The following is a 12,399-nucleotide window of genomic DNA, read 5'->3' on the forward strand; positions in this document are numbered from 1 at the left end:
TGGACATTCTACTTCACGATATATTGTCGTCGACGGTGGAATCGCAGCGATCGAATGTATCTCTAAAATGGGGACGCGCTGAATTCTGTTCCTCACTCCGCGTTTACGACACGTCGTAATGTCGTCATCTTTTTAAATTATATCCGTCCCGACAATTCGTCCGCGTTACATCGCGCCATCCTTTAGACGACTCGCAATCGGCGTCCACTCGCACAAGCGTATTGGTCAATAATTTTTACGCGCGGATCCGGATATTATGCGCGAATATGCCGGAGTAGTTAACAATCGAGTTGTAATTGTTGCTAATTGGAACGCACCACGCGTAACGTACAATTAATTTGAAGTTCCGAAGTGAATTTGGAGTCCGTAGAGGAGTACATATATATGTATATACACATTAAACTGGTCTTTTTTAAAAGTGTTATTCATGGTCAGCACGATGGTGATAACGGAGACCAATCGGCCAGCGAAATTGGCCTCGTTTACAAAATGCGCTGTTATTCACCCCTGGTCATCCTGGCGATAATGAATTACGCACGAATTTCAAAGGTCGTGATACTCGTGCAATTAGCATTGACAGAAATAAACGCGCGGACATGTCACTTAGATTTTTTTTTACTGTACACCACTTTAACGTACTTCGGAATACGTTTTTTACAACTTCCAACACGCGTCGAGTGTCATCGCAGCACTTACATCTACTATAGATTTATACAATTGCCGTAATAGATATTATCCATTTAACGTAATACAAAGTGGCACCGTTATATAGGGTAGCGTAGGGTATTCCGTACTGCGTTAACGATATTTGTAGAGATACTGCCGATCGGTTCGCCGCTATAAATATCGCAAACGATACCTGTTGCTAATTTTAAGATACAAACGTCGCTGATGGAATATGGGATACCTCTACGCGGGTACGAGCACGGTCTAACGATGCGCTTACAGAAGGAGAAGGGACACAGATCATTACGTCGTTCGACGTAAGCTTAGCATGAGAGTTCGGTGTCGCTTGCGAATGCAACAAGTCCTGCTACAATTCGATGCAGGCGTCGGAATTTCAATGTTTTAAAAAAGAAACGCACGACAGGCGTATAACAGCTAGATAGATTCTTAACAATGTTAAATTCTCATCATGTTTACCGCGTAAATGTAACATGTGCAAAACGTTGCCTTTGCCTGAAACCTTAACACTTCCCTTTTATACACGCGAATCGTGCAGTAACGATCGCGATTTCCCATTATGGGGGTTAACACGAATAGAAGACGAATTTCACTGGTATCGCTCTTCGCGGAACGACTCGCGTTCAGTACTTTCCAGTTGCTTCGTGCTTCGCGTAAATTTCACACAAAACGCGAATAGGTTTTCGCCTTATCGACTAATACCGGCGGCAATGTCCACCTTATTCACATTTATCACGTTATCACCTCACGGCGCGTGGCGAGCGTCAAATAAAACGCTAAAGGAACTTGATGAGAAAAAAAAAGGAAAAATAAAAAAGATACGTGGAAGGAGACGAGGGATGAAAAAGGAGGACCCGTTTTTTGACGATCGGATCGTTCAGAAAACAACTCATGCGGATCACGATTTACTGGTTTTCGAATACCTCGGATGCTCCGTAACGTTCAATAAATAACTTACAAGATAACTTACAGGAAGGAGGAAAGTTGAGGAACGGGGAATAGGTGACACGAATGTCCGGTCGGCGTGTCCATCCTCTATAAATCGTCATCGTCAGCGATTTCGGCCGTCGAAATCACCTGTGTCCATCCGTTCAAGTCCTAAAAGTTCAGGTCCTTCCAGAGTCCCCTCGTACATTTCGTTCATGCTCCAGACCGCGATTCGTCGAACGAAGTGGAAGTCCCGCGCGCGCGAGAGACGCGCGTCTCGAAAGGCACTACCGGTTTATTGTAAGTGTGGTCACGCACGCCCCGTCCTGGCGCACTACGACCAATCGTCCTCATTGCGGACGATGCCCATGGTATCATACTTCCGTGCCGTCCTCGCCCTCGTCCTCGTACAGCGTCGGTCCGTTGGCGGATTTCTTCTTGGGTTTCGGCGGCGGTCTCGGCGGTACCTTTCTTCCGAGGGTGTTGCTGTTGGCGGCCTGTTGCTGCTGCTGCTGCTGTTGCTGATGCTGCTGCTGCTGCGGTTGCGTCAGTAGCGGATGACCGCCGTTCACGCTCTCGTCCGCCAACTTGAGCGGCCACTCGGCCGCGCCTTCCGGCGCCGCCCGATCCAACGCCCCGGCCAAAATGTTCGGGGTGCTACGCTGGATCGTGCCGTAGTGCGAACCCCCCGGCGTGCTTGGTAGTGGCCGGCCCCTCATGGACGAGGGCGCCGGTTCCGGGCTTTTGTTGAGCGACAGCATCGAGCTGCCGTCCGCCGTGGTACGTAGACCCAGATTGTCGTACACCGGCTCGAGGACATCGTTCGGCGACGTCGGGGGTCCGCTGCTCCAGCTAGGCGCTCGCGGTCGTCGCGGGATCGTCACGTAGCCGTGACGCGGTAACACCGGCGCCATCGATGACGAAGACGACGACGGCCCGAGACCGTACGGCGTGACGCTGCGGCTGTGCGGCAGCGTCTTGAAGGCGGCCGGATGATACTGGCCTGACGTCGGCGAGCCGTACGACGGGGTCGTCGTCGTCGTCGCCGTCGCCGGTGTTATCACGTGTTGACTAGGCAGACGCGTGCTGTCGGGCGCCGTTGACGCCTGGCTAGTCGGCGATGCTCCGCGACCGCCGGAGAAGGCCAGCAGATCCGGCGGATATTGTCGGTAGTGGTAACCGGCACCACCGCGCGGCAACGTACCCCCGCCGCCACCGCCGCCGCCGCCGCCGCTTCCGCTGCCACCCTCGTCGAGTTCCGGCGTGGCCCGTTCGTGATCCCTCTCGTCGTCGCCTATGCCGCCGCCTACCCCGCCGACGACACCGCTCCCGACACCGTCAGCTGCGAGAACATGAACAAAAGAGAAGGACGAACGTTAAAAAAGAAAATCTAAGTGAGGTCGAGAAAAAAAACCGGGAAGAAAAAAAAAAGATCGCGCGCGAGAGGCTGGACGCCGCGAGTGGTGAGTAAAGACAGCATCGCCAGGACGTTGCCTTCGTACGATCCACGATATTAGGGTATTATCCCCGCCGACCAGCGTGGACGAGTGCTTTTAATCCGATTGGGTCGTGATACGATCGTAATCGAGAAAGAGCGCTTTGTCGATTTAAATGAAAAGTATAACTGCATTTCCTGAGCGTCGTCGGTCAAGCGTACGCCTGGCGCTACGTCGCGTCGTGCCGCTTCGAGGTTCTCTTAATCCTCGTAAAGTTGACTGAATATTCCTCTAAGATTCGGATCGCGTTAAAGTGCTGGTCGTAAATTTTTTTTCTCTACAGTGTTCCAGATTCATAGAAATTTGATCGAGTGCCCTCACATACAAGTCCCTGCGTAATCTCGTAATCTTGAAAAATATCTCATTAATGATGACACGCAAGTCTACACACGCAACATGCTTCTTGGCGGACCTTATTGTCGTCATTACTTTTGCAATTATATATTACAGCGATTTACTATTGCAACTCTCGTAATTGATTCTCGCGTCGGAAGCTAGAAATTAAAATCTGCTTCGTTCTTATCTACAGAAAATAGTATTCCTAAAAGGATTGATATAAGTGGTCGAACACGGATATGACGAATGTGTTCGCGCCGTGTCGCAGCGCGAATGTTATATTAAGGGGTGCCTGATGTATTATAAGCGTCCCTAACGGATCTTCATTAGTCTCCTAGCCGCCACTTGACGGACTCTCCTTACCTTAAGATCGATGGCACCTGGTCGGACAATTCTCTCGCATGATAGTCCGCGCTCGGCACGGAACGAATCGATTTACGATTACACGCACACACATGCACACACGCTATTTGTACATTACATAAGCGACATATAGCGGTCGTTTCCCGCTCGGTGGGAGGGGGGGGGGAGAATATTACCCCGACGAAATGACGGATGTTCCGCGCGACTCGTTAAGAATCATATCGGCCACCCTCGTCGGTGAAAATTCCGCTCGATCTTGGATCAACGTCCGCGAATACGCGGTCGGTCTCGAGGTAAATCGCTCGTTGAAGCTAGTGTAAGGTAGTATCTCGCTAGCACCTAGCCACGCACTGTTTAGTAATATAGGCTGTGTACTGACCGAAAACCGAGTCGTTGTCGAGCAACGTGCGATTCAACTCCGTCATCTCTGTACCGTGCGACGTCACTGAGGGCGCATCGTAGCGCCTCGGCGGCTTCACGACCGGATTGATGGTTGTGATCAGGGACTTCTCCTGTTCGCCGAGGCCGTGATGCTCCAGGGACGCCGCCTCGAGGCCCTTCTCGTCATGCCTGGTGCGGCGACGACGGCAATAGCACACGCAAAGCACTACCGTGACGATCAGCAGACACAACGCGGTGACGCCCAGCCCGATGGCGAGCGGCAGGCTGATGAAGCTCTCCCTGCTGCCCAAAGCGTCGCCCACGATGGCCAGTGTCACGTTTCTCTCGGCTTCGCCGCCCGGGCTCTTTGCGTGGCAGACGTAATCACCCTTGTCGGAGGGCATCGCGTCGATAATGGTGAGATTCAACCATTCTTGGCTCACTGAGAGTACGTATCCTCTATCGTTGTTCGTGCGTTTGGTGAGTTTGTTTAAAACGCGATTACGATGCGTCCATGATATCTGAAACAGACATGTGCGATATTTCATAGTGCGGTAGCACATAGAAGTCCTGGTGTAATAATAAAAACAAAAATTTGAGATGTATATTATACATTAGGGTATTTACGAAATATTTGGACAAACTTCTAGAGCGTATTCCTTACGTCAAAATTAAAAATAAGTTTATATAAACCTACAATAAAAAATAAGTGATTGCGAAACAAAGCTTACGTTAATGTTATTATTAAATAATCTTAGGTAAACATTAGTTTACTTTATTTTGACGCGAGGAATACGCCCTAGAAGTTTATCCAAGTATTTCGTAAACATCCTATATACAAGAACTGTTAAATAAAATGGCAAGATTGGTATTACACCGTATTTCTTTTCTGTGTATTTTTAACAGATTAGATTTTTATTCAATAGATTAATTCCAATTTAATTGCAACATTATTATATCGCGTGTATGCCTGTACGAAAATGCAATTACCTGAGGGGGTGGGATTCCCGATGCCCTGCACGAGAGCGTCACGTCTCCTTTGCCCATCTCGATTTTCGTTGCCGGGCCGATGGCGGTGATTTTCGGTCTGCATGCGAACTCGTCACTGCTGACTTCGTCCCACATCTTGCCGGCCATGTGGGGCGGTTGTTGGCAAGTGGTTGGCTTGGTGTACAACGTGCGCTCGATCGTCCAGTCGCGGAACCTTTTGAGATTGCAGTTGCAGTTCCACGGATTATTCCGGAGCTCGAGACTGGTGAGCTTGAGGCTCTCGAAGCTCTGTAGGTGCAGAGTGCTGAAGTTATTCCCGTCCAACGCGAGGGTATGCAAACCGGGCACGTTACGAAACGTCTTCTCCTGGATCTGATTCAGTCTGTTCTCGGACAGCATCACTCTCTGCAGGAAAGTGAGATTGAAGAACAGGCCGTTCTCCAGCGTCCTCAGCTTGTTTTGATCGAGCAGCAGCACTCGCAGCCGTTGAGTCTCGTAGAAAGTGCCCGGATGCAGGGTGCGGATATTGTTGCCCGACAGATCGATCTCGATGATGATCTTGAGGCTGTTGAACGCGTCCACGTGAATCGACTCGATGCCGCATTCGCGCAACGCCAGCTTATGCAGATTCACCAGATTGACGCGGCTGAACGCGTTATGTATGAGGCGAGTTATGCGATTGCCGGTCAAATCGAGATTCTGGATCTCGGGCGAGAGGTCCCCCGGCACCTCCGTGAGGTTCTGCTTAATGCACTCGGCGGTCTTCTTGCCGGACACCCATTTGCACTTGCACGCCGACGAGCAATGCATCCAGTCCTCTTGGCCTTGACACAGGGCGACCGTAAGCGCCGCGCAGAGCAGCCACCGGCCCGCCGTTCTCGGTATCATCTCGGAGGAATCCTGTTAATAGCAGAAACGTGCGCGATGACGTTAGAACGTGACTGCGGTACTGCGACCGCGGAACTTACTTAGCCGAGCGTATTTGCATGCATGATAGCGGAGTTTCGTCTTTTGGGATATTCCGCCGGAGAGAAATATGCAACATGTAACTAATATATTCCAGTTACGGCTTAATATTTACCAACGCACGCAACTAGCTGCCGGGTTTTATACGTGTATTCACCTCGTTATTGATAGTTGAACGCGGGATGTGGATCATTGTTTAATTACACGATCGAATAATCATATTACGTGTACTCGCGCGGCTGGAATTAATTATTACTAAATAATACGCGGCGCTTAATAATTTTGAATAATTTGTACGCCATACAAATATCCCGTACGCTATTTGACGCACTTTTAGTTATTGTACGTTGGGATAATTGCCCATGACTGTCACTGAGCAAATTACCCCGACGTACAACGATTTTCCGATAATAAATGCCGTCATGTAATTATTTTATATAAAATGGATAAAATGAGATAGAGGTACGTAAGGTATTTCGACTCTCACGCGCCTTTCGTACTTTGAAGGGGTTAGACCACTGTGTTTCAGGATAATTTTCAGGAATTAATTTCTAACAAAATATTTATGAAACACCAGTAATTTTTTTTTATTATCTTCTATACACATTGAAGAACGTATCAAAATTTTGTTGCCCAAAAAAATATAAAACTCGTCGAGTTAAGCCGCTTCGCGCATCCTTATGATTTTCGGATGGTGTACATGATTTCGCGAAAACCAGTCGTCTGAAACAAAAATAAAAATAATGCTCATTATCTACATTGTATTGGCTTTCGTCTGACGGAGCATTTTACTTTTTTTTATTTTTGGCGACGAGAAAAATATTCCTGAATTTTGCCCAATTGCAGTAAAAAATTCAGGAATTTTTTTCTCGTCGCCAAAAAAAAGAAAAAAAAATGCTCCGTCAGACGAAAGCCAATACAATGTAGATAATGAGCATATTTTTTATTTTTGTTTCAGACGACTGGTTTTCGCGAAATCATGTACACCATCCGAAAATCATAGGGAAGCGCGAAGCGGCTTAACTCGACGAGTTTTATATTTTTTTGGGCAACAAAATTTTGACACGTTCTTCAATGTGTATAATAGATAATAAAAAAAAATTACTGGTGTTTCATAAATATTTTGTTAGAGATTAATTCCTGAAAATTATCCTGAAACACAGTGGTCTAACCCCTGAAATCGAATTCGCTTGACGTATGCGTCTAGCTTTAAATATATACCGCTCTTTCTTACAACGGTATAAGTTGCTTGTGCGAACAGCGCAAAGTTGTTTCGTGGCTCGCCGTAGAACAAGGCTTTCCACGCTGAACTCGACTTTCCATGTTATCGAACAAGTCTGGCTATGTCTGAAGACAGTTTGGTGCCATCGGAGACCTCCGGGATTTTCTTCGTCTCCACGGCCGGTTCCGTCTTCCTCGCTCTCGCATTCCCACGAGCCTGCCTTTCCTTTATTTTTGTTAGTCAACGCCGCTAATCTCAGAGCACGACGCCGCGACAAGACACCCTGCCGAGAACTGTTGGCAATTTAGCTTAATACCGTTACAGCGCGTCGCGCTCTCTCCGACGCGTCGCCGAAGTTAAATTAATACAGCACGACGATTAAAACAAGTTTCACCCCTTTTATTATCGTCGTGGAGTCCGAAATTGTGCATCAAATTAGCCTTTCCGCCGACGAGCGGCGCAGCACGATTCATTCCGGATCTCCCTGCGGGCTCGAATCGGCGAGTGAGAGAAAGTGTCCGAGCTACAACGTCCTGATAAAAGAATTGAATATATCTCGAAACGACATTCCGAAACGATTTAGAAATAGAACGCGATTCTAAATTCGTACATTTAATCTTAGCATAAGCTATTTTATGCATCTCGTTCCTCAAATTTCGTTTCACGATAAACTTTACATGCAGGTTTCAAACTTATATAGGTATATATTATATTCAGTCGAGTCGAAATTGAAACGTTCGTGAAAGACCGAAACGGCTAAAAATGAAATATGATTTAATCTTGCTCCAGAACCATCGCGACGATCATCGCGAATTTCGATATTACTATCAATAATTAAAATTGCGTATTTCGCCCGTTTCGAATTGTACGAAAGCAAATTACGTGTCACGGTGGGCTAACGTCGTCGGGAGACAAAGAGAAATTCGACGAAGATCGCGGGCGGGGATTCATCGGGAAACTCGTTCCGGTGGGAACCATGCGCGCCGTTGTAGATTTTCCGCCAACTTTCCGCGTATACATGCTCTTCGCGCGGCGAACTTTTTGAAGTCTCCGTCCACAAGAGCGTCCGCGGTCACTGCACTCGCCCGGTAGCCCCGAGGATTTTATTGTCCCGGCCGCGAGAGAGCAGTTCTTTTTGAGCTCGATCGCCGATCCTGCGCCACCGAGGTCAGAATACATATATGTATACCGAGCGTGTCGTTCTTTTAAAACCGGCACGCATGTTTCAGAGCCCTTTCTTTGCCCGCGTGGTTTTAGATCTCAAGCTAAAACAGCGCTCTTTGAACCACGACATGCTTGCACGGCATGTGTACGGCTTTACGACACGCGCGCGGAGCGTTTTCTCTTCCGTGAAATATATTCCAGGAGGAAAGACATGTGAGTTAATATTACGTTGGCAAAACCAGACGAGAGACGCTGAGAGACGATATTTCGTATGACGTATGCGTCGAGCTTCGATTCGTACACATCCGTCTCGCTGTTGCGCTCCGGTGCGGCCTCACGTTCGCGGCGCGGCGCAACGGCGATCCTGTTCCCTCGATCCTAGTCGCGTTATCGATCGAGCGCATTTGACTTGTAAATAACTATAGGTGAGCCAACGAGGATACAAAGAAAGAGTGGAGGAGGCTTGTATACGGACCGGAGCGGCTTTTAGCCCGAATGAACGATGGATGAAACGAGCGGAGTGTCCTTTGGCGGCGAGTGTATCGTGCCCAGAAGGAACCTCCCACCCGTGTCTCGTCGCGGGGGGACGTGCCGGAAGTTGCTCGACGGGGACGTGTGTGCGTGTCCGGCACCGTTCGCGTGCCACGCAGAAAAAAAAAGGTATCGAGCGGAGAGCAGCGGGAGAGAAAGAGGGAGGGATAGAGCGACGGCGGAGTAGGCGCGGTCAACTTTCCGCGGGGCGGAATTTCAAATTCGAACACCCTCTATCAATCAAGAGCGTTCCGTTCCCGGAGGGTAACGGCAAGTATGCCCTGTTGCTCCTATACAAATTTCATCAATCATGCGAGCCAGCACCGCACACACCGGAGGCGGTGGTTATCCTGCCGGATCTCTCCTGCCCTGTCCTATATTTTCGCGCGTGAAATAAGGTCTCGCGAAACACACCGCCGAGCGGACCGATGATTGGCGGATGTTAAACGATCGGTACGACGAGTGGGTGCAGGGCGGAGATCGCGCGATGTTTATAAATGACTTTCGAAAGCGGCAGTTACGATGGTTACGATGCAGCTTTCGCTTGCGGAAGCTACGCGTAAATATGGGGTGTTTAAGAAGAAGAAAGGAAAAAAGAGCGCCCAAGCGCGAACGGTGTCAAGATTTTCTTTTTTTTTTTTTTATCACGAAGCGATCGCGCAAGTAAGGCGCAGATTACCGTAAGTGATTCGCAGCCGCGTGAGTTTTCGGGAACTTTGCGCTTCCTCGCGAAAGTGCAGTAATTTAATTTGTAATTTGCGAGGAAGGAGGAACACGCGCAATACCGTTGCCCGTTTCCTGCGGGGGCAAACTTTTTCCCGGCGGAAATAAGGATTATTGAACGACGACGACGGCCGCACAGCCGTCTTCCGAGAATATCCAAAGAAGTTATGGCGGACGGATTTATACGTGTTATATGTACTTTGAGATAACGCTTGAAGCGAGGGACTGGGGACGTGGACCGAGACTTCGACGAGAAAAACGCTATGTATAGCGTGCTCCATTGAAACTTGTCAGAGAGAAGTCTCTCCCTCTCTCTTTCTCTCGTCGTTGGAGGCGCTTAAACGTAATAACGAAATATCGCGAGCAACTTTTTGTTAAATTACCTGATCGTGATACAAATGGCCGTGAGGCGAAAAGGAGAATCTCGTTTTCGATGCAATCGCGCCGTACAAAGTGAGTTTAAAGTTATTATTGTGACCTCCGGCTTGACTTAGTTACGGAAACATTGTCTAACTAACTAAGAATCCTTATCCCGCGGTTTACACATTGTTGCTGAAACGCGCTTTTGCGCTGGTCTACAATGTCGACATTCTGAATGTTTTTATTCCTTATGACGAGGTTTAATTTCGTAAATCTAAGAGAATACAATAATTTTACCATTAATCTCATTTTTGCAAAGAAACAAAATAAAAAAATTATATATATATACACATTTATTAATATTACACATATAAAATATATGTATATAAATAATAAAAATTATAAATATAAATGACCGAGATAAAAAATTAATTATGTTATTTCTTCTCTATTCTCTATAATATTTTTGAAGAGGAAGACGTGGCTATATATATTTCCATCCTCAGACCAGGAAATTTAATTAGAGCACATGCGTGATGCGTGACAGATTGTTATATATCGTTCGGAGTCATTCAAGACTTTACGGTTCAGCGAGAGCAAATAACGTGGCTTCAATGTGCTTATGTCTGGAATCAGGTTTATTTATTCAGCTGATCCTAGTTTCATCGCGCGAAATTACGCGTATTAAGTAGGCTGCAGATCTGCGCGTTCGATAAATATTGACTAGACGTCGAGATCAGGCATTGCATCAAATACGAATTACGTGAATGCGACGACGCGGTAATTGCATGCGGATGATATAATAATACACGATATAATAACGCTTTATTAGAGACAGTCAGCTTTGACAGCGGCTGTAATCAATTTGCGCGAGGAGAAACGAACGAGTTTAGTCAATCGTACCGCTGCGCTGGATCGGTTCCGGAGAAAAACGCGGTGTTTTCTGTGAATTATCGGGAGGGGTACTGTTTTCATTACGCCGGGTCACCGCGCAACGACGGGGGCACCATCGTAATCGACTTTCTAATTATAACGCGGCGCTCGCTGGCGCTCTCGGATGATGGCGCGTGAACTCCCGACCGAGGTCACTTTTTCCCCGATAAGTCGTTAATAGTTAATTAGCGGGGAGAATAAGGACGCGGAGTCGTTAGCCCGTTCTATCATTGACTGCCGGGGACGCCACTGGAATCGCGAATTAGTAGTAGTATTTGACAATTTTATCTTTGCGTTAAGAGTATATGTTGTTGCAAATTCAATAGGTCACGTGCATAATTTAATGTGGATCATTTTAACCATTAGTAAGATATTATAGAGCACGCGCGAAAAAATGAAAGATACATCGTATTCGTTCCTCATTTCTAAAATAAAGACTCTTATCTGGAAAACGGTATAAGTGGCGTTATACTTCTCGACAAGAGCTTTCGATCGTATTTATCAATTACGGAACCAATTAGAATATTTCTGTGAAAATATACTAACATGGGACAGTATGAAAGTGATTATATATAACGTAATCAATGCATCCACATTTCGTACTTATCTCTTGATGTAGCTACGAAGTCTCGTAAGCATCGAAATTAAGGAATTCCTGAATCTTGCAAGCTCCGTAATTCGTAGAGATATAACGACAGTTATTCGCGCTTCTCCTCGGAAGAGATGCAGTGAATTTATATATCTATAAACACGGTGTAGAGAGAGGCAACGTTATTCGATGTGAAACGATCGCGTGCTTACAGGTGTAATATCTCATGTTCTTTGCAACGGAGCACAACTTTCTCTATAAGCGGCGAAATGTAAACGCAGTCGGAGACGTAGAGCAGAGCATATTTACACAGACACTAAGTCGATATGCACCTGCCGCATTCACGGTCTCGATGACGCGCCTTTGTGTAACCGGATTCCGCATCCTTGCGAATATCTGCTTACCTGTACCTATAATGCACACCAGGACGCGTACGGTACAACTGCCGTCACGTCTACGTGGAATATGATTGAAATTATCTACGGAACGTGTTACTTAACGGTGCCAGCCGAAGGGAAAAAGACGGAGATGCTAAAAGCTTCTCTCTAACTCATTTTCGCCGGAAAATTTTTATCCTTTTTCCGCGAGATACGCGAGACGCATCCAAGATTGGATAAATTAAAAATTATTGTACTAAAGACAACGCGATGCTCGTCTCTCTCTCTCTCTCTCTCTCTCTCTCTCTCTCTCTCTCTCTCTCTCTCTCTCTCTCTCTCTCTCTCTCTCTTTCCCTC

The 12,399-nt window shown here is 47.1% G+C and overlaps 1 protein-coding gene across 2 annotated transcripts in view; it reads right to left on the reverse strand.

Annotated features, from left to right (window-relative positions):
* Nucleotides 1-246: 246 nt before the first annotated feature.
* The window catches only part of Kek5 (leucine-rich repeat, immunoglobulin-like domain-containing kekkon 5 protein), a 100,822-nt gene continuing 88,669 nt past the window's right edge, over nt 247-12,399 (reverse strand). For both annotated transcript variants that reach the window (XM_077409846.1, XM_077409845.1), the window contains 3 exons: nt 5,178-6,077; nt 4,186-4,708; nt 247-2,953 (listed from right to left, as the gene is read on the reverse strand). In XM_077409846.1, the coding sequence (XP_077265972.1) occupies nt 1,986-2,953; nt 4,186-4,708; nt 5,178-6,065 (2,379 nt within the window). In that variant the 5' untranslated portion in view covers nt 6,066-6,077 and the 3' untranslated portion in view covers nt 247-1,985. The remainder of the gene's footprint in view (nt 2,954-4,185; nt 4,709-5,177; nt 6,078-12,399) is intronic.

The sequence above is a fragment of the Temnothorax americanus genome, unplaced genomic scaffold, assembly GCF_048541705.1.
Source record: "Temnothorax americanus isolate GAGA-0224 unplaced genomic scaffold, ASM4854170v1 Scaffold27, whole genome shotgun sequence".
NCBI classification, from domain to species: Eukaryota; Metazoa; Arthropoda; class Insecta; order Hymenoptera; family Formicidae; genus Temnothorax; species Temnothorax americanus.